The sequence below is a fragment of the Eutrigla gurnardus genome (assembly GCF_963514095.1).
Source record: "Eutrigla gurnardus genome assembly, chromosome: 11".
NCBI lineage: Eukaryota > Metazoa > Chordata > Actinopteri > Perciformes > Triglidae > Eutrigla > Eutrigla gurnardus.
Window position 1 is genome coordinate 15,106,989 of NC_139925.1, and position 22,544 is coordinate 15,129,532.

Here is a 22,544-nt window from a genome sequence, read left to right on the forward strand (position 1 = left end):
TGATTTTAATGCCAGTGTGCTAACATCAACGTTCTTTTTTTTTTTCCTCCCCTGAGTAAATGCAGTGTGAATGGGGTTTTATTATTGTAATACCATTGTCTGGCTATGAGATTCCATCCGCCTTAATCTTCACAACAGGCTACCTCTGGGCTCACAGCCAGAGAAACCTCTTCAGTATTTGCTGCAGTGGAGAAATGTGCCAGTGCATGTATCGCTATGGGGTGTGTGTTGGGCTGCAATAAAAGCTATACTTTGACTTTTATTGCCACCCCCTGGTAAACCTTTACCATGAAAAATATTCAGTAATACTTCCAAGCTCAGCAAAAATAAAGCGGCCTCACCAGGGTAGAATGTAGGCCGTTTTATTGCAGATCAGCAATAATAAAAAAATACAGACAGCTTCCAAGACAACGGGGAAAATTGCACTTTTCGAGAAACAAAAATAACTATGATGTTTTTGTTACATTGCACTATACACAAATTATTCTGCACTAGGGTAACAGTTAATGTATCCCTACTTAGTAGTACATAAACCGAGTGCCACTTAAAGTCTAAATAATTCATATGCTAAAAGTAATATTGAGATGAAATGGGATTATACACTTAAAAATGAATTACAGGATGTTTTATTCAAAAACAAGAAACAACAAAAGAAACTATAAAAGTATTGCTGTCATGTGTAATAACTGACAAGACGTTTAAAAGACATAAAGAAACATTGTATATGAATATGAATTTGGCTCATTAGTTTGGCTCAGATCAAAACGATCAGTCCTTGTCTAGTCATAACGCTGTTCACATTCTCTCCCTCAAGCTCAACACCCACAGGGCGACATTTCCTGCTTTCATTTAAATAACAGTTGGCTTTCACCATAAATGTCGACATAACATTGACGTGTAATTGAATGCCCTTTAGTCTCTAGCATGCTTAGTCTAACTAAAAATAACCAAGATGTTGATGGATGATACAGAATGTGATGATTTTAGCCGTTATCATACAGCCTTGGGCTGTAGGGGCTAAAAGCATCCACACAAGACCACATCAGCATCAGTCAAAACTAATCCATCCAAGGTTTTCTTGTTTTTCCATGTACAGAGAACAACATCAAAGTGACGTATGTAATGGTGAAACACTTCCAGCATAGGAAACATTTTGAGCACACAGCTAATATTGAGCAGCATCCCCTTTTATACAATCCATTCTCGGCTCTTTCGAGGCTTAAAGTAAATCCTCCTGTAATCCCCCCCCCCCCCCCAAAATAAATCTACATCTTCCTCTCTTGATTAAACAGTTTTAGAGGATGAGATAGAAAAGAATAGGATTGTAGCTTTTACCATACTGATTTATCTGGGCAGGCAATTTCAGAGAAAGTGGCTGAACCTTTTTTTTTTTTTTGGACACTGTGTGTAATTATGAAGACCGTTCGTCAACATGTGACTGTTAAGCAGTTGAAATATTTAGTGGCTGGCAGTATTTTGATATGTTCATAACACAAACACAAGGCCATTCATTATTTAGTCACTCAAAAGACTCATTCATTCAATTACGTCCGTAGCATTTTACAGGCTGAAATGTAAAAAATATGTTGGACACTATGTAGACACTGAAAACCAAGGTCACTCCATTATTAAGTCCTCTGAGAAATAGAGAAGTTACATTAGTGCTCGCAATTGCTCCTAAAATCCCTTTCCCTTAAAATCAGCTATAGTGGTCATAAAGTTGTCACAGAGTGGAATAAGTCAATAGTTCCAAAAGGAATGACTCGTTCACAGTTGGCCAATGAATCAATTCCAATTTGAGTGCTTTTGTAAAGGCTCCTTCTTCGGCCCATGTTCCAGTGGCAGCGCTAAGAAATAAGCCTTTTTCATTTGAGTGGGATTGATGATGGCGCCGGAGCTCAGGCCAACATACAGCTTTCAATTTCATCTATAGGTTAGCTGCTCGTGAACGCGTTCAGAAATGGAGAGCGGAGCTGCAGATCTATCAATGCAACGTTGATATTGTGATACGAGGTGTCCACTGGGATTTGCGTCACTATAATGGATACGATACGAAGTCTGAGCCAGGAGATGGCTAGCTTAGCTTAGCAAAAAAACTGTACGTAGGGGGAAACAGCTAGCCTGGAACTAGAACTAGTTGCAGATCTACGTGGGGGTTATGTGCCAGACAAATTCTTGGCTAAGACTGTTATCATTACTGGAAGATTCTAACCCTCAGACCCATTACAGTAAGTCAGTGCTCTCAAACAAGAACAAAAAATGTAAATGCAATGTGTCCTTTTTACACTTCAGTTTTTGAATTATGAAATTCTATATAATACATAATTTAAACTAGTGAGCTTTTAAGGGAGCTGTTTGGCAGGTTTTCTTACCTTTGGACAGAGTCTTGCTGCAGCCTTTTTGCTAATCTAAGCTAACCATCTCCTGGCTCCAGCATTACATTTCATATACAGATGAGATTGGTATTGGTCTTTCCATCCAACTCTTGGCAAGAAAGCTCATTTGCCAAACATTTGAATTATCCATTTAATTAGTAAAGAACTGCAGCACCAGTCATGCACAACATCTTATTACTGATGAGATGCAGTCAAATATAACATGATATCTGGTTTTGTCAACGCTACCAGGCTCTGTTGAAAACTATTATAGTGGTTATTTATATTAGTGCTATTGTAGGATTAGTGGGGTGCATCCAGTTATTGTCAGGAGGTGGAGTTCACAAGGGTTTAAAGTTCATCCTCTCTCTGAAAGACTTCCTTAATTTGTTCCTCGGTGCAGGAACAGGACCGGGACCGTGACTTGGTCTGAGGAAGCCATCTTCACCTGCTGCTTCAGTGTGCTGGGCGTGGTCGTTCTGGTACTCCAGCTGTGGGAGACGAGGCTGAGGCGGACATTGTGGTTGTACATCGAGAACGCCTAGTGGAGCGTTTTTCCGGCCGGCGGCTCCAGCTCCTCCGGCGTTGCTTCGCTGGAGTTGCTGGATGATGGCAGAGAATTTGGCATCCAGAGATGGTCTGCCAGTTTTGGACCTTGTGGCCGGGCGTGAAGCGCAAATGCCAGAGTTCTCCTTCTCCTGGTATGAGGGAGTTGGAGGAGGAGGGTGATGGAGAGAGGGAGGGAGGGGAGGTCTGGCAGGGCGGCTTGGAGGAGCATACGGTTCTCTTCCAGAGGGAGGAGGTGGGGCACGGCGCTTCTTATTGCCGATGGATGTAGAACTGGTGTTGGGGTTGGGGCTTGAACAAGGGGTGGAGGTTTTGCTCTCAGACAGAAGACCCTTCTGCACTACCATTGATTGGGAGCCATCAAACAGAGAGGACCAATTAGGCGCTTCCCTCTCCTCTTCAGGACCAATCAGAAAGCGGCCGCCTGTCTCCTCTATCTTGTTGTGGATCATGTCTGTGATGCTCTCAAACTTGCCAGGTGAATTTATACCTGCATGTCAAACACAATGAGCAAACATTGAAGTCATTTAGATTAGGGTAGTGTTTTTTCATATTAGATTGGAGAAAATAACATTTCACAAAGAACACACATGTAATCCAATATTCTAGCCTGCATGTAAAAGGCCTTTGTGTACATATGGCACCACTGAAATTAAAGCTATTATATGTGGTTAATAATGGAAAATAATGAATTATTTGAGCAGTCCCATTTGTTTTGTGCATCATATCTTCTACAAATAGATCCAATATACAAAACATGTCGTCAACCTCCTTTAGCATCAATTCACCCACTCTCTCCAATTACTCTACTCACTGAGGTCATTGTAAACAGAGTCAGCCTGCTTGGTGAGGAAGAGTGATGGTTTCCGTGGTGACGCGACCTCGATCTTCATTAGCTGGTTGCAGCAGTGCAGCCACTGGCCTGGGTGTAAACAAGGAGAGGCATGAGAGACAGAGATAAAGGTTATACTATCTTTTAAGCTAAACATTTCTGCAGCTACTTTTCTTGCCTAAACAGACTTCACTTTCTCTATACCTGCTCTGAACACATACTACGACTATACCTCGACTTTTCATAAACACACCTCTGCTGCATGTTTACTTACTCTGGTCATAGAGGTGCTGGTGGAGGGCGTCCATCCAGTCCTCAAGTTCCTGGCTGGTTTCTGTGGTGAAGACGATGGTGTCAGACCCCTCTGGTGAAGGGTTGATGATGGACAGACTCCTGGATTTCTGGCCTGCTGACTGTTTCTCCATCACGCGGATCCGGGTGTCCTGTCAGAAACAACATAGATAACTTATAACCTGAAATGGGGTTCCATGGTGTACAAATGCTATTTGAGATATTGCACAAAGAAAATACATTGCTGATATTGCAGAAAATTATCTATTCAGCAATCAGGACCCAGTGAGTAATGTGGCATTTCATATTTAACTATTAAAAGGGACTAATTATATAATAAATATGTTTACAACAGTGTATCTGTATGAAACAGTGTAACATTGTTGTGTCATACATTGTTGATGGGTACGTTGAGAGTGGGCTGCACTTTAGCATCAATTTCTTCCGGGGTGAAGTAACAGGACAGAATGCCAGCACTCAGCACACAGTAAAGACTGCAGCAGCGGTAGATGCCCTCCACAGTTTGCTGAAAAAATAAAATAAATAATTAAATAAATAAATAAAAGGAAGTATTTAACCAGTAACCAGCTATCACGTTAATACTAATGAGTACAGCAGTCAACGCACCCTCTGGCTCAGGTAGCCGGTCATCATGGTCTGTGTCATGCAGGCAGGCCGGGCCACCAACTGGCAGCAGAGGTTGCCATAAAGTGGAAGCCAAGATGACCACTCAGCTGTTGGGATGATGAACAGAGGCAATAAAATAAACACATGCTAATCTTAATAAAGTACGATGTGATTTATGAAAAGATAAAGCTGCTCATTAAAAAAATAATTACAATTTTGATGAAGCAACTTTTGTTAAAGGATTGAAATCTATCCAAAACGTTTTCAGTTATCAGTGTAGTGTTACACATCAAAGACACATGGGGGAGCTGTTGTTTGAGCATTTAACTATAACTCATAATATGCACTGTGGATCTACACTAATATACCAAAAGTTTACTCCTGATATGAAAAACCTGCCAGAGCACTGATCCTTTTTAATCACTCAAACAAAAACAGAAAAGTAATCCAAGGTGAACTTCAATCACAGGTTATTTTGTTACATTTTAGATTTCAATGTTATGGTATCATTACCACAGTCCTTCATCAGGGCTAAAAGCATAATCCCCTTCTATCCCCAGATATTAGACTTCCGTGCCGTGGCTTCTTACCGTCTTGGAGGACAATGAGGGAGTGAGACTGGAAGCTGCCTTCAGCCTCGGGCAGACACAGTGTAGTGTAGGCCAGCAGGTTGTACTTGGCTCCACTGGTACGGGTAGAAACACACACAAACACACAAGTTTAGCATACTTTTAAAGTACACTGCAGTCACTTATTATCATCCCTTGGCTTCCCAAGCTTAAGCATAAAGGATTAATGCTCAACTCTAACCCTAAGAATAAAGATACATCAATATACAGAGAGTCTAACCCTTTAACCCCAACATAAGCGCACATACTGCACAGTGTTTGGCTTTGTGTAAATTATCTCCTTGTTCAAAGGCCTAATGATTCCGATGTTTCTTTCCCACTGAACAGCTGGCATGTATCACTTGCAGATGTTCAGTTTTTCAGAAAGACTCATGTGATGCTCTAAATGCTGTTAAGTACAAATAAAATACAGGTGGTCAGGAACATTAAAAGCATGCACTTTTTCTCAATAAAACAGTCCAATTCATTCTAAGAAATAATATCTACGAATGTCCGAAGGCTAAACATATCAGTGTTCATAAACCCAAATATTGGTTGAAGTCGGGGTGATTTATTTACAAAACGGTTGTGTCAGCCAGGGGCTACACACTTTGTTCCAGTAACAAGCCCCAATCAAGCTGGTTCCCAACTGCAAAATTGAAATAGAGTCCAATGGTCTGGAAAGTGTTTAATGGGATGGAACTATACATACAAGGGCACCGGGTTGTACTGTAGGAAGGTGTCAGGGTCTGGACTGTCCACCAGAGAGCACAGCTTCTTCCCAGCGGTCTTTCCGAAGGAGTGACGGAGCTTCTTGGCCAGTTTCTTTGGCGTGTTTACCATCGTGAGCTCATCCTCTATGGCGCAGCTCCACAGCTCCACCTTCAGCTCAAAGTCAGGAACTGCTTCTTTACTATGAGAACAGAGATATTTCAATAAGAGCATAAGCATTAAACTGTCTGTGTGTGTGTGTGTGTGTGTGTGTGTGTGTGTGTGTATTACTGTGTAATGTATTACACAAAGGGGGGCTTCCCAGAAGGAAGTGCAGCTGTTTTAAGCGTATTAAACATGTGCAAAAAATACTTACAAAACTGTGACTCCCTCAAAGCAGATGTCAGTGACTGATCTGTCCACCACCACCATTTCTGTGTCAAACACCTCTGAGCCAATCTGCATCAGACAGAACACAGCCACTCGGCGGGAGCCTAATGAACACAAGGCAGGAACAGAGTGTTCGCGAGTGTCCTCAAAATAACATGAGGTTAACGCTAAATAGAAGGCAGGACACAATGACAAACTTACTTCCTCTGTTGTTAAAGTAGGCCGAATCCCTCCACATCAAGGGAATGCGCAGCCCTAGATCAGCAGAGAACAAAAGTTAAGAGTTTCTTAGTAAAATGCTGCAAGTTACATGAAGATGTATTTAAATTTGACTTCATTTTGTGCTCAATATCTGTTTTTTCCCCGTTTTTTTTAATAGTGGGTGTCAGATTTATTCTACACCGACACTCTCCAGTGCTGAATTAAACTGGACAAAGGGGAGCAGCTTACCAGACACTGCAATTGTCCCATTACAGGGCACACGGTCACACAGTGGTTCTGAAAGTCTGAAATTAGATTTTGAATATACCGTTACAATTGATCACAGCAACAAAACAAGCACTTTAAATTTAAAACCCTCTTTTCACAACAGACTCAGGCCTGTCCCCCACTCTTCATTTCTTCATTGAAGTCATTTTATATTAGTTTGATTGTATGTTTTGCTTATGAATGCCAAACTTTTACAAGACAAATCCCACGCCTGAGAACACAGTAAGCACCCGATTCCTTACCTCACGACTGCTCCCATCATGTCCTGCTCCTCTTTCTTCTTCTGCAGTTGTGTGAGATAAACCTTGATCCTGGTGTTACAGGTCAGCAGGTTCTTGGAGGCGTTGAGAACCTGTTCTCTCTTACTGCAGGCCAGCACCAGCTTGTAGGCACCCTCGCGCATTCGTACCTCAAAGTCAAGCCTTTCTTGTATGTCGGTATTCTTGGACAAAAAAATCGAAAAGGAGAAAGTTCAAAATTACCCAATGATGATGCATATAAAAATACAGACCAGCAGCTTGCAACAGTGTTTTGAATTGTGTTCGTCCAAACAATATGCCATCATGAAACCGGGGACCAAAGTGGAGTTAGAGTGAAGTTGCCCTTCAGTGTTGTTTCTGACGAGAAACAAAATCCCTTGCAATGTTGTTTCATCCCACGCAGCAATGCACCTAAACTTCACTTACACAAACAAGAACACTTTTGAGACGCCTGCCACCTGTTCCAGGTTCCACACTTGTGCAATTAACATTGTGTGCCTGTTGTTGTTTTTCCTTAGGCAAAAACAAAAGAGTGATTTGCAGCACAAAACAAAAAGGCACCGTCTTTCTGGATCAAACGGAGCCAAAACTTTCAGAGTTTCTTGTGAATGACAGACATCTAACAACCAAATCATCAAGCAATCCAACCAATCTTCTAGCCGCTGGTAGCTACCAACACAATTAATTTGACAGCGATACACTGATGAGGTTTAAAAATGTCAGGACTTGTGGCAGTGAACCTCTTTTCATCACTCAAGAGCCACTTGAAACTAGAGAAGGCAACTTCTGAAGAACTTGCGTTTGTGAATGCTCCCTGTTGACAAGCTGGAGCCAAATGTGCATTGCTGCCTTTGAAAACGTTGATTAATGTCCAGAATATATAAAAACTGTGAAATAATGTAGGGTTTGTTGAAAAGCTAAGTGACCAATAGTTGAAATCCGACTGTGCAGAAAGTATGAATGCTGTGAGAAGGTCACTAATGTTTGTGTGTGTTTCACAGTTTGAATGGAGTTTCTATCTGGAAGTGTGAATGACTACGACCTTTGAAAATTCTTGAAAAAGTGTGAATATTGAGGATTGTTTGAAGATTCCGTAATCTTTTTGAATGAGGAAAATGGCAGAAAAACGTGAAATATCTCTGAAATTATGAATTATATCATTTAGAAAATAGACGGGGTCGATTCCTTATTGAGATTAATATTCTGTGTTTAAATGGGTTGAAGAAAGTAGAAAAATAAATATTTCAACCAATGATGGATGCCGAAGGGGAGAGGAGATGTTATAGAAAGCTTATAATCAGCTAGTTTAATAATGCCCATACTACAAGTATATAAGTATGGAGATGTATTGATGTCATGTGTATTAAGTAAAGTTGTTTTAGGGATACAAACATAATTTTCCACATCACAAACTAAAATATGCACCGGTAGCTTCCTGGTAACCTGTCAATCAGAATACTTGCGCATCATCTCATGTTTTTCCTTTGGAATTACATAGTTCGAGTGGCGTTAGAGCAAAAGAAGGCCGTTATTTCTGCAGATCCTGAACAACGTTAAACAATGCAGCGAGTACGAGGCTCTGGTTTCTGGGACGTGAATGGCGTTTAAAAAAGGGGTAACTCCCGTAGTGAATAACTGGTCCGTTTAGCTAGCTTTGTCACCAGGGAACTGGCAGTCAGTGTGTGAATGCTTGACACAGACATTAGACGACACACGTCTTAATTTAAGTTATTTGAGTATCGAATAAGCTTGTTGATACGGAAACAGTGTGAACTTGAAAAAGGAGAATCGTTTACGCTAGTATCGTTGCACTTTGGACCCCTTCGTAAATAGAATGTCGTCTCGATTCATGTTGACGGCGAAACACACACACAAGATCACTCTGTAACTTTATCCATTCTGCCATACCTCTGTTTGCAGGAACAATACACTTTGTCGTATTTTCTTCCGTTTAATCTCCATAGCCACTGCGGAACCGGCCGATAAATACGACCCGGAGCTCACGTTTCGCTTGGAAGTTTGAACGTCCCGCGAGTCGTCCATGTTTCCGTCTATTCGCTAACAACAGGGTGCACGAGCGCATTCCTGCTCCAACTGCTAACGCCCCTCCAACGGACGGGGTGGTTCGATTTGTGACACGTCCTCTGCCGCCATGATGATGTCGTCAGGTAAATACGAATACGTTCATTCACAAGATCAAGGCACATCTTGATTTTTTTTTAACTCTTTATGGAAGTATGACGTGTTAAATAAATACATAATCAGGTTGCGCGTTACCCTCAAGCTTTGAAAAAAATAATTACATTAACTTTCAACAAGGACACAAGCCATCTTTAAACAGACACAAACAAGGTAAATGCTTGTTCCGTATTAAAAGCTAACTGTGGTGTAGTAGTCTACTATAGCGAACATTACAAAAAGTTGCAGAGGGTCAGATGTTCGAAAATAAATATCAAACAAACGCTCCGCCTTTGCAGTCGGTATTTCCAAATATTTAAATCGAGTGCTTCCCTGCCGACATTGATGGGCGTCATTGCGTCATCGTGGCAGACAACGTTTTTCGATTTTGAATTTTTTTTTCTTTTTTATGGAAAAGAAAATCTGATGATTTAGGCTATTTGGTTGGGATTGCTTTTTAAAATGTTTCATATAGGTGGCAGCATATAAGACCTTTAATTCTCACTTTTGCAGTATGGTGCAGATTTCAACCATTTCAGAAAACTCCTGAAATGTATTAATTATGCCGTCTCTTTTCATGTGACTGGGTTCTTAAAAGCTTCTGTTCACTTTGAAAGGAATGAGCTAAAATAGATAATAGAAATATCCTTTAAAAGTGATGCACATTAGATCCTTATTTAATGTGATCGTTTCTATAATTGTTTCCTTCGTTTGAGCTGCGCGTCGTGCGTCGGGCACTGCCTTTATTTAGCAATTATAATATTGTCAGCATCAGGTACGCAGCCCAGCTGATGTTACAGTCACAAAAGACCCTGGGACTCGACCAGTGAGTCCAGGAAACCCGCCCACCCGGTTCTTCTGGCTGACAGCTTCTGGTCGAGTTGGAAGCATCCATCGTTGGACGTGTAGACGCAGGCGCTGCTGCTCAGGACGAACCGCGTCAAGCAAGTTAAAATAGAGACAAAACATAAAACGCCGGAAATTACGATATCTGCTTTCAAAATGAGATGCATCTAATCCTCTGAGCCACTTTGTGCAGTCAGTTACTTTGCCATCTGTCGGGCATTTTATCATAACATTACCATTGCAGATGTAGATTATTATAAGCCAATAAACCATGACCATGTTAATTGAAAAACACATGAATAGTTCTTGTAGCCTACTTCACTCAAAAACCTTGATTTTCTATTTTGCATGATTCACACTTACTGCAGAATTCCCGTTGAAGAAATCCATCCATCCATCCATTTTCTACCGCTTATCCTGTATTTAGGGTCACGGGGGGGCTGGAGCCGATCCCAGCTGTGTTGAAGAAATCAATTTAACCAAAAAGTTATATATTAAACAACAATGTATTATGTCAAAGATATTTTGCATTGGAACAATGCACTTTCACCAAATATTTTCTGTTGAGACAGAAAGGGTAAGGGTAACAAAAATGTGTTTTTGCATTTTGTGTTAATGAAAGAAAAATGTACCTATTCATTTCAAATCATATCATCGTATGGCATATTTTAATAGAAATGTAGAAAAAAATCCAATCCACACACTGTTGTAAAAGACATAAGCACTGACTGTTTATATGAAAAGTGATCATGACACACACATGCATCCATATAACAAAGCCTATACTTTTATGCAATTTATTTATAAGAAGTGATGGCTAATATAGAACGGTCTTATTTTTTAATATTCTTTACAGATATCAGGACACTGTTTGTAACAATCTGTAAATACATTGTCTCATTATTGAAATGTTATGTAACAGTCTATATTATATTTCTGTTTTGATAATTGTAGTTAAAAAGATAAATATCAGAATCCACGTTATTCTATGTGTATGTGTATACACACAAGGATACACATACTTTGCTCTCAATGCATGTATAATAGTTCGAAGAACAATTAAAGTAAAGTCATCATTGCTCCCCACAGAGTTGGGGACACCATTTTGCTTTATCTGTGGTCACATGATTAATTGTGCATAATCGTTGCCTCGAGAGGGTTGACATATCATTTCGAACAAATCTCTGCATTTTGGTCGCTGTGGTTTTATTCTGAAGGTTTTCACCGGAAGTCGTGATTAACATCTCCGCCTTGACGCTTCTTTCAGGATGTCGGTTGGCTCGCGGCTCGCGGCCTCACCGCTATTTTGCAGGGAGAAGCGGTATTGCTGAGCAACGGAGGGAGGGAAGGCCGACGCACGGAGCCAGACTGAACTGCAGCAGCGGCAGGGCTGGGCTCCGCGCACACAAACACACACACCTCAACAGAAACACACGCCAGAAAGGAAAAGGGTAAGTGAATACCGGACTTCAATTTAGCGAATGGTCATATATACAGCTAGCTAACTGTGTGCTTTTAGCTAGTTTGTCGACCGTTAGAAGTTTGCATCAGAGGAAGAAAAAAAGGGAAAGAGTCGGTTTTCTGCTTTTGTGCTGCCCGTCTATTGATGTCAATGAGGGTTTTCAGTGTTGATACAAAAACCTCCGAGGTCACACGGCATACGTTGGAGCTTCTCGCGTTAAAATCATAACCACGGATTGAGATTGATTGGTATAAATACACTGCTGTGCGTATAACGACTCCCAGTTGGCTAACGTTAACTGGATGGCTACTGTTGTCGGCGGCGGCGGCGGCAGCAGCATGACCAGCCTGCCCCTGCTCCGCCTTTGTAAAGCGACACAGCCTCGCCACTTTGCTGCCTCTGTAAAAAAAAAAAAAAACACACAAAAAAACACCGGTCACGTTTGCCCTCTGTGCTACTATTATTTGTTATTGACTAGTTCCTCACATTGGTGGCATCCTTCTGTAACCGCACGGAGGCTGTCGAGACAGGATGCACATCAATGAAGGTCGGTTACAGTGAACGCTTTGTGTTTATCTAATTTGAAGCATACCCACCCAGGGGTCCTAATTGAGTCTATTAATATTGTCTGAAGAGTACGTGATATACTGCAGGCTTAGTAGGCAGATCTATTTCACCATATAATGTAGTGTTTCCCGATATCGGACCCCCCCCCTCCTCCCTCTTCTTCTCTGTGGAGGCTTTGTTTTCGTGGGGCAGATGTAGCTGGCCTATATGCATCCGCTCCCTTTGTGTTGAGCTGTCATCATCACATAAAATGTCATTTAACTTGGGTAAAATAGGAAAAAAATATGTACGTAACTGCATTACATTATCTTCAATGCTGATGTCTCATCATACAAAAATAAATGCATGCAAACATTAAAAATGGTGTAACTATTGTCTAAGTATCAGGCAATAGACTGCTGACTGAATGACAGGCAGTTGCAAGGTAAATACGAAAAAGTTACACAACTGTTCACATCATTTGAAAGCAGCAGAAGAAGCAGCCTGATCATATTAATCTTGATTATTTATCTCAAATGCACCAAATGGCTTGAACGGTACGAGTGCATGCATTCCAGGTCAGGGTTTATAACACAGTTCCACTGTCCTCATACTGGACTGATGTATTATTGTAAAGCTGGGGAGCTAGGCTGCTCATCAATCTCCTCCTCCCTCTGCTGTAAGAATTCATTTTGGTAGATTTTTTTTTTGCCATAGAATGTGTAGATAATACCATCCAGTCTGACTTTGCCCCTTTCCTTTCTCCCTTTCATTCTGCCTTCCCTCCCTCTTCCTGTCCTCTCTGCAAATGTGGTTGCTGGCAGGCTGGTTGGCTCTACAGGCGGTTGCATTTTTAAAAACTGTGTCAGTGTCACAGGACAGACCCTCAAAGAGGAAGTAGCAGCTAAGTCCTAGCTTGACTGCAGCCCAGCTCGCCTTACGTGTCCAGAGACAGCCACGTGAATGAAAAGAAATATTGCATTCAGACGTTTGTTGTTCTGTTTTTCTTGTGGCAAACTTGAAAACTCAACAACATACAGATTTTACTACATTGAACAGATGCAGTAAAGTTAAATCCTGCTTCCTAATCCTCTATCTCATCCTTTGTGAATTACTTTCCGTTTCCGGTTCAGTATCGTGATTCTGGGTCAACGAGAACAAAATCATGTGCATATGTAGTGAGGGTTTCCTTCAATAAAATGAACCTATTTTCTGTTCTAGTCTGTAGTTGGGATTGAGGACTTGTCTGGCCTGCCCACAGCCATTGTGTATACTAGGAAGTTTAGGAAGTGAGTTCATTTTACATCAGTAGTCAGGGAGTGTTATTTGTGACTGAAAACAACATAGCGTCAAAGTTAATATCCTATTCTATTCTGTTTTGTACCAGGGTAACTGTTTAAAAATAGCAGTGAATCTCACTTCTGTAATCTCCAAGAGTAGAAACTTTGAAAAGGTTATAAGAGTCAGATAGCTTTGCCTGGTGTTGTAGAGAGAAACAAGGGAGGTGAATAGAAAAGTATGGTACGAAAGGGACCGGATAGCAGTGCTGGAAACAACAACAAAAAAACAGGGATGAAGCAATTTATATACAATCATCAGCCTCTCCCTTGTTATGGAACATAAAGGGCGCGTCTGGGTTTTTTCTGCCTATAACTTCTTAAAATGAAAAATAAAACAGAGTGACCTCCACATCTGTTTTGGGGTGTAACATACTCCCCTCTGAGTTTCTGGTATTTTGTGCTTCTTTCCAGTGCAGATATTGATCTTGTGTTTGGGCAGTTTCAATTCCCATCACTCCCTCTGCCATGCTGCCGCTGGTTTGCCTGATTTGCTAACGTTGATGTTTTTTCCCCTCCTAAGTGCCAGTGTGGATTTCACTATTTTCGTCTGCCACTGAGGCTATTGCTCTAGGCAGCATACTGGTGTCATAATCAACGTGGCAGGGTTGGCCAAATACTTATGTTACTGTTAAAATGCCATTGGTCAGTCATCTGCCCAGCAGGGGAACCCAGGACCATAAGAGCACGCACCAAACCCTTACCTGACACACAGTGTCCTTTGGGTTCTGTTGGTGCATATACAGTTATTTATTCATATTAGTTCACCAACCCAGTTAAAATACCTTTTTTGTTATCAGAAATCGAGTTCAAAGTATGTACATTTAGGATACACAATACATCATATTAAGTATTATTCAGTTAAATTAATGGGCAATTTGTTTTTATTAGTTTCATTAATTAACTATTACATCTTCAACTCTATTTTATAATCCGACCAACAGTCCAAAACCCCAAAATATCCACTTTGCAATGATTTACAACAGAGAGAAGTAGCAACTCATCACACTGCAGAAGCTTGAACCAGAGGTTTTGTGTGTTTGCTTGAAAAATGACTTGCACAATTAATTGATTATCAAAAGAGTTTTCAACTAATGCTTTAACCAATTTTCAGCTCTTGTATTATATGATATGTGTGGCTAATCAAAGATTGCATCAATGTTTGCTATATATTCTTCTTCTTTCATGGACCATTGAGAACGCTGCCTCAAGGAATGAATGTATTTCATGCACCAAAAAAGACTGCTACAGGGCATGTGCTTCATAAATTCTCTTAGATTATTAATAATCTATTATTTATTATCTCTTTATCAGTGCAAGCTTGTTCAGTGTGCTGGTTGCTGGAGGACAGACTACATGCTGTAGAGTTATATCGACATCCGTAAAAAATACATTTCTATATGTAGGTCTGTGGGTCATGTGGAATACAGGGATCACTGAGCATGTGGTGGGTTTAAGTGTTACGGCCAGTGGTCTGCTGGGTTGTTTATGGTAATAACAATGATGCAGGCTGTGTGGATGTTGGCTAAACAGAGGTGATTGCTTGTTTGTTCCTCTTGCCTACTGCTCATGTGATGCATGTAGCCGCTTTCCTGCACCATATGGTCTTTTCTGCTGCATGGGACAGTTTTTTTCACCTACATGCTGTGTGTAAGACCACATTAACACACATAAAGCCAAACATGCACACTCAGGTTTCTGCTGATTTTGAGGTGCTCTACTGACACCATAATTATTTATTATCTCCCTGCATGCTGCTGTGGTCCTGTCGTTTCAGATTAATGCTGGTGTCTTTATCTAGCTGCATGATTGACAAACGATGCAAAATGCATCAATCAGTGGTTGACTACATTGTTTTTTCTTTGTTGCATTGAACAGGAGAAAATGGCAAATGATACGCTTTGTATGTTGCTGTGTATATGTAGGTCAAAGTGTTCCCCCATCCTCACCTTCCAAAGTAGTGTTTGGAAGCTGGAGGATTATACTCAGGGAACTACATTGTCAAACTACATTCAGCCTCCTGTCACTTAGTGAGCCTTTACAATGACAAACCAAAGTACAGACATGTTTTTTAGGGATTTTAGCCTCCAGTTGTGGTTGAGGTTTTCTCAAAGGAGTTCCCTTGAAAATAACATGGCTTGTGATCGTGTCGCTCTTTGCTGTTTATTCTTCATTTATGAGGCGAGGTAAAGTAGGCCAACTAGATTCAAATGTCAAAAGGAATCAAATACTTTAAGTCTGATATCTTTGAAGCAGCCATTGTGTGCTCATTCGCACACTCTCAATTTTAGGCCAAGAGCATTTCATAAATGCTATATTATGTAACTGCTATCAAACCAAACTTTTGTGATTGACTGGCTGCCCCGTAGACCTATATTTACTTGTCATTCAACGTGTTATGTGGTATCAACATCACACACGCATATACAATCCATTTTTTTCTAGAAGGTTCATTACAATAAATAAATATCAAGTAGTGAAGTACACTGAACTCCATGGAACCATAATGCTCCTACGTGATGTTTTAAAATGGAAAGTAAATGTGATTTTAAAACATAAAGTTCACTACAGAAAGGGCAAAATATAGGTAATTTAGGCTTAACTGATAAAATGTTGATTCAGCTTGTTATAAGTGTCTATTATACAATTATCTGCATCATAGAAAAGGCCCAGTCTTTCCTTTTGTCTGTAGTTTTGAAACAACAGATTGTTTAACTCCTCATTGTACACTTTCATGTCTGTAAATCTACTAGACTCAGTCATTGGGGACTAAAAGCCTTTTGTCTGTCCGTCCTTTTGTCTGCCTGTCTCTCCAGAGATGCTCAACTGTCTCATCTTGAATCTTTTGCCCGGTTTATTCTTTACACCCCTCAGGATCTGGTTGTTTTCCTTCTCCCAAAACACCTCAAGGGGTGTGAGACCGATTCAGTCTCCCTTATCTATTACTTATTGACTTTCTGACCGTACATTAGTATTTTCAAGGGAATAGGCTGCTGCTTTTCTATTTGTCTTACCCTTCAATGTACTTTCCTTTTATCGGATTTACGCAAAATATTTGGTATTAAGTCGTCTTTGTGGTGGTGCTTTTGCGCTAAACTCCTTCTCATTCTCATTCTCCTCAGATTCTTTTTTCAGTAGAATTTAATACAAAGCAGTTACTGCTTTAGCTGCTAACTTCTGAGTGCTATTAACCAGACATGGAAGTTTAGAGCAAGAAATGCCTAATGGCCTGTGTCCATAGAAAATCTGTGAAGCTTTCAGTGCTACAAAATGAGGAGAATTATTTTTTGCTGTGTCTACTGAGATTTAGATGTCAGTAAAAGACACTATCATAACAAAGACAGAAATTCCTGTTTAGGGATCAGATGAGGGTTTTTATCGCCATATGGGTTGTGTCCGTTGGACCGTCCTCGTTGCTCTAAAGGTTTGGCTGTCAGATTGAGCAGTGACAAGCTCATCCATACAAAGTATAACGGCAAGAATCCTCTGGATGATGCTAATTGTTGTAATGGATCATATTTTTTAAAAGCACCCTGAGAGCTTTTTCAATGAAACGCTGGGATGAAGCGCTCCCCAGCGCCCTGTGGTAATTTTCTGCAAGAAAAAGATGATATATGGACACACATTTTGGCCAGGATAATCGTTACATGAATTTTTCATATTGTCCCATGCCTACATAAAGCTACGTTTTACATTGTAGACAGAAAACCACACCCTTAAGCTAGGTCTTGCTCTCATCATAAGACCTAATAGAAAGGTGCGTGAGGAGTTGTATGTGCTCGTCTCTTTCTCCCCTGCTGCCTTTCGCACTTTGGTTTGTGTAAATCTGTGTTTGGAGGCTACAAACAGCAGCTGTCAGTGTGCGTGATGCAGTCTGAATCAGCTATCTGGGTCGATGTGGTGGTCTGGGAGGTTAGGCATATGAGTAGTGCTGTTGCATCATCCTGGGATACAGACTGGAGCCAGATACTATGTGGAGAGCAGCAGCCACGTGTTGGAGCAAAGATTTATATTAGGGAATAAGAGATATCAAAGTTGCACTTATTGACACCATTTCCAGTCCACTTTCAGCCATTGTCTGTGATTGACTAGGTCGGAGTGGAGGGACTGTTATGGAAAGTGTTATGACTTAGAAAATACTAATAATAATAATAATGCTTTTACCACATATTGCTGGAGAACGGAAACAGAGCTGTTAGAGCGATTAGCCACAGCTAATAAACAAGATTATTCAGCAGCACTGCTTTATAATCATCCACTAACTTATAATGTCTGAACATTCCATCATGACACTGTGATTCCGTTCTTTTGAGCAGCCCGACTTTAGACCACATGTGTTCTCATTCAAGTCAATATCAGATGCACATCTACTGTCGAGTCAAAGATGAGAGATCTGTCCACCACAGGAAGTGCAGTGCATGCTTCCTGTCTCTTCACTGCCATCTCCTCCATACAAAAAACCCACAGTCCTGCCCGTTCACTCCTTAATTCCTTGTGTGTGAGAGATATTTTAAGTGAAGGTCTTAGAGTTGGGGAATTCCTGCCAAAACCATGAGGTCACTGTTCCTCCTTGTAAGCCCAAGCATGCTAAAAGAGAGAACTGGTGATGAGACTGTACCACTGGTGTTAACAGTTTGTTTTTCCTGCTTTGCATTTCACATGATTCTCATATTTTCAAGTTTTATGGGAAATATGTTCGCAAGTAGTAATGGTTATTTTCATTATTGATTAATCTGCTAATTATTTTGTAGATTAATCATTCAATCTTTTTTATGTCAAACAAACATGAAACATGACAAAATATTTATTTGTAAGATACCAAATTTATTATTAAATACAATAAAGAAAAGCACCAAATCCTCATATTTCTGAAATATTTGACATTTTTGCTTGAAAAGATTGTCAAGATAGTTGCTGATTAATTTAATTTGGATTAATGAATCGACTAATGATTTGAGTTTAGTTGGTTTTGCTGTATTCACACTAAATTTAGCTGCTTAATATTCTAATTATTCTTTTTCAATGCTGTGAGCCCCCAAATTAAATTCCATTCACATGCATATTATTGAGGCGGAGGCAAAAATTCAAGAGATAGATCAAATCTGGCCCAAATTACTCTCACGGGCTAGATACCACTAGTGTGATGTGAGAAACTATGTTTATTTTTGTATTTGGGTGTTTAACACCAGTCACTTTGGTCCTGCCTACCACTGCATTCTTCCAGCTATGCTTTCATGTGTGATAGCAAGAAGGTTTTTTAATGGCACCACGCAGGCTGGAAGGGTTCGTATTCAGACTCCTCAACCACAATCTCGTTAATGCTGCATTCTGCAGTTAATGTGCAGTGGTTATTGAGATGGCAAGCCTTTGGGTGCTTTGATTATAGCGGAGAGGGGAAACCACACATAGTTATGGTGTAATGGCAATGCTTTGTTGGCTTTCTATGACAATGTGTTCATAGTGTGTTGTTCCATTGTAGTATCTAAACGCTATATGTGTTCCATATCCATATCCATAATATCTGACATATCATATTTGGTCATGTATTGCCAAACAGAGATTCACATGATGTGAGCATGAGATACTGAGTCTGGCCAGCGATGGTTTGATTGGATTTAGGGAAATAAAATCTTACTTTCTTCTTCCATCGGCATTCCCTCTTTCCCTGAATTTAATTATGTTATTATAAGAGTAATTTGGTGGAGGGTACAGATTTTGGGGGGGTTAAAGTTAGGACATTTACTTCATTTAATTCTGATGTGTTGGTAAATGCTGGGTATTATTGGGATTTCGTAGCTTAAAGCCTTGTTATTGTACTTGTTCCAAGGATCATTTAATTATGAACCATGTCCAAATTTGACCAGCCCTATTTACATAAGTCTGGACAAATTGGTACACCAATCTTGTCTATGAGCTTGAGCCAAAACGGTTGAAAAAAATATGTCCAAAACAGGCTTAATATATGACATGATGTTGCAACATAGTACTGATATCACAGAGCTTTACAACTGTCTTAAATGTCCGTTAAATGTTTCACATATCATAAAAGCATCGGCTATTTTGAGCTGTTACTGTGATGAAAACTGACCCCTTTTACATCAGAGACAGCTGTTGCTTTGTACTGTCATGTTCCCAACAGTGCAGTGCAAGGAACTGTCAGAGGTGTGCAGTTGATTAAAATTTTACCTATGGGATTATTGAGTTGGCATACCAAGTACTTATGAGGTCAAGTGTGCAAAAGCTTAGCTCAATAATCTTTAATTCCCTCTCTGATGGGCTTTTCTTGGCATTTCCTTCACACGACAGAGCTCCTGTTATTTTAGTGCCAGTTGAAATCACCATGAAAAGCTTCCCTATCAAACCGATGTTTGTTTTTTAAAGAAATATGTATGGCTGTATTAAAATGGCAGCAATATTTATAGACAACAGATTCTCCACATCACTCTAAGGGGCTCCACTCTTGTTTTGTTGTCATCTTGTGACTACGTGAAAAATTAAATTACCAAGAGGTACTTCAGAAGTTTGCAGCCAGTGGCTCGTCCAGACAGCATCAATTCCAAAGCCATGAAGTTAGATAACAGATATACAGATAATATGCCCATTAGCAATTTCTTATTAATCTGTTGCTCTTCCAGGCCTGGGCAGTTGGAAAGACAGGGTGGCTGGCTTTGACCTCCTTTTCGAGCTTTTCTGAAAGAGAGCTAGGGAGGGAGATAGGCAGGAGGGAAAATAAATGTCCTGCTGGGGCGGCCAGCCAACATTCCTACATCACTTCCTCCTCTAACATCTGGCAATGATCAGGGCGGGCAGAGAGAAAGAGAGGATGTTTCTCACTGGTTGGCTTCTTGTTCATACCCAGGCGTAGACAGAGAGGCATCACATTGCAAGACCGCCCACTCAACCTCATTCCCCCTACCAGCAAAACAAAATGAAGCAAGATGGAGTGTTTTGATTCTTTGTATCTACCAATTTTTGCACATTGTCAGCAATTCTACTCCCTTCCATTATTGCTTCATATGTTCTATTATACATCTCAGCAATTTCTGCCATGTGTGTCTCTGCTTCAATGAGTATAAATGAAAGAAATACAAGCTTTTCCTTTCTTCCCTTCCCCAGGATGGCCTAGCCGTGTTGTGTTGTCAGCAGTTGATCGTCACTGACGAACCTGGACCAGAGAGGTGTGTAGTAGAACTCACTACTTTATTTTCAAATCTTCAAAACAACTCATGATTGTACTGTCTTGCCTCCAAGATACGGCGAAATAATAATTAGGGTCATGTTTGTAAATATTAAAATGTCTCTCCTCTCAAAATAGGTTTATTTAATTGACTCTTACATATTGCAGGTTTGATTCTGATAGTGGAACAACATTGGGATATGTTTTTCCTTTAACCGTACAATATGCAACCAAATAAATGATCTCCTTTCACTCATTTCAGAAGAGAAACTTGCTTTTGTATTGTAGTCCCTCCTTGCCGCAGTCTGTTTCTAAAGAGCGTTTTGTGTGGTTGGACTCACTTGGTTCAACAAAACGCACTGTGAGTTAGTTTCGAGGATTCTGAGACAGGGGATCCTCCTCACAACTGTTCAGCTCTGTTTATTGAACTACAGATTAGCTGACCAACTGCTTATGTGCTTTTGATCCAATAGGTGTGTACCAGAGGCAAGAGCAGGTTGCAGAGATGAGTGTGACCTCGTGGTTCCTTGTGAGCAGTGGGGGGACTCGCCACCGACTTCCCCGGGAAATGATCTTTGTCGGCCGAGATGACTGCGAGCTCATGCTACAGGTGAGAACACTTTATTTCTCTACTGACAAACCAGAATGAGTGAGATGTGTTTCATGGCAGTCTGATAGCAGTGTCAGTCTTAGTGGGTTTTGACGCTCATGTCATATAAATAACCTGCTGCTGACCTCAAAGCTGTCTGTTTCATAAGCTAAATGTTTACTGAGAACACTTCAAATGAGTGTGTGTGCGTGTGTGTGTGTGCAGAAGTGGTGTCGGTGCAACTGTGCATACATCCAAGGAGACCATGTGTATGTTTGTTTGCGTGTCCCTCTGGTCACTGCACTATTAATAGAAAGTGGGGCAGATACCTCCTGAGTTAGATCGTATCTGAGTCGGTTGTAGTGTGTAGAGGCTGCATCCGTGGCAGCAGTCTTTGTTATGACATTACAGGTTGAAAGACGTTTTTAACTGGTACCAATGTCTGAGAGTCTGATTGTCAAGAAGACATTCAAGATTCTCACTGTTTATTTTGTTGTGTTTGTTGTGTTAGGTTAGCCTATTCATGATTTTGTTCACTGTCTGAATGAGGATGACACACATTTTGCTTCAATTCTTTAAAAATACACTGAAACGAAACTGATTTGCATCATAAAAGAGTCACCAAGACATATACTTGCATACATAAAACTTGAAAAAATACTTCCCGGCCTGGGATTTCGATTGTAGAACACAAGCTCCAGCTGTCATAATTTTTTTTAACTAATGTCTTCATGGTTAAGGATGAACTTTCAATCTTAATTGAGAAATACTACTTTCTTTACAAAGACATTTGAAAGTTTCAGACATAGCTGTGTCTAATCATGACCTTTCAGTTTGCTGATTGCTGAGTTTTATTAGTTTATTGCTGACCTAAATCCTCTCTCAGTCTGTGATGAGGAAACTTCAAGAGAGAAGTAACAAGGGTCAATTACTGAAGTATGTAGAGTTGTAAGAGATCTAATTTTTAAGTACTTTCTCTTATATATATATAGAGGTCTACTGCTCTTGTGTCTGTGTGTGTTTCTTGTATTCTATCATTGGGATGTCTTTAGAATGATAAAAAGATAAAGGAAATCTTCCAAATTGAGGACATGTGCTGGCTTTGTGTACATGTGTTCTTGTGTGCTACTTTGTGAAGCTGCTTAGTTGTCTTCCATGTGACTGCTTTACCGAGCCAAGGCCTGGTCACATGGCTAAACGTTAAGGGCTGCTTGTGTCATGGAGCAAATAAAACATGCACACACATGGACAGAATGTCA

General features: G+C 40.4%; 2 protein-coding genes across 8 annotated transcripts in view; one reads left to right on the forward strand and one right to left on the reverse strand.

Moving 5' to 3' along the window:
- Positions 1-41: 41 nt before the first annotated feature.
- Positions 42-9,203, reverse strand: rtkn2 (rhotekin 2). Its single transcript, XM_084021988.1, has 12 exons — positions 9,059-9,203; positions 7,133-7,332; positions 6,852-6,907; positions 6,603-6,656; positions 6,388-6,505; positions 6,013-6,213; positions 5,283-5,377; positions 4,693-4,799; positions 4,460-4,591; positions 4,049-4,217; positions 3,757-3,864; positions 42-3,432 (listed from the first exon to the last, which is right to left on the reverse strand). The coding sequence occupies exons 1-12, from the start codon at positions 9,191-9,193 to the stop codon at positions 2,717-2,719; spliced, it is 2,091 nt and encodes a 696-aa protein (XP_083878114.1). The 5' UTR covers positions 9,194-9,203; the 3' UTR covers positions 42-2,716.
- Positions 9,204-11,482: 2,279 nt separating this feature from the next.
- cep170aa (centrosomal protein 170Aa) overlaps positions 11,483-22,544 on the forward strand; it is a 38,312-nt gene continuing 27,250 nt past the window's right edge. For 5 of the 7 annotated variants that reach the window (XM_084021867.1, XM_084021870.1, XM_084021872.1 and 2 more), the window contains exons 1-3: positions 11,483-11,625; positions 20,636-20,693; positions 21,168-21,306. In XM_084021867.1, the coding sequence (XP_083877993.1) occupies positions 21,202-21,306 (105 nt within the window). In that variant the 5' untranslated portion in view covers positions 11,483-11,625; positions 20,636-20,693; positions 21,168-21,201. The remainder of the gene's footprint in view (positions 11,626-20,635; positions 20,694-21,167; positions 21,307-22,544) is intronic. The other 2 variants (XM_084021868.1, XM_084021871.1) reach the window with 1 other exon arrangement.

Coding starts and splice junctions, on each gene's coding strand:
- rtkn2 (XM_084021988.1), bottom strand. CDS start 9,193: ATGGACGACTCGCGGGACGTTCAAACTTCCAAGCGAAACGTGAGCTCC. Junction 7,333..9,058: donor TATTGTTCCTGCAAACAGAG/GTATGGCAGAAT, acceptor TTTTTGTCCAAG/AATACCGACATACAAGAAAG. Junction 4,592..4,692: donor CCGGCTACCTGAGCCAGAGG/GTGCGTTGACTG, acceptor TTATTTTTTCAG/CAAACTGTGGAGGGCATCTA.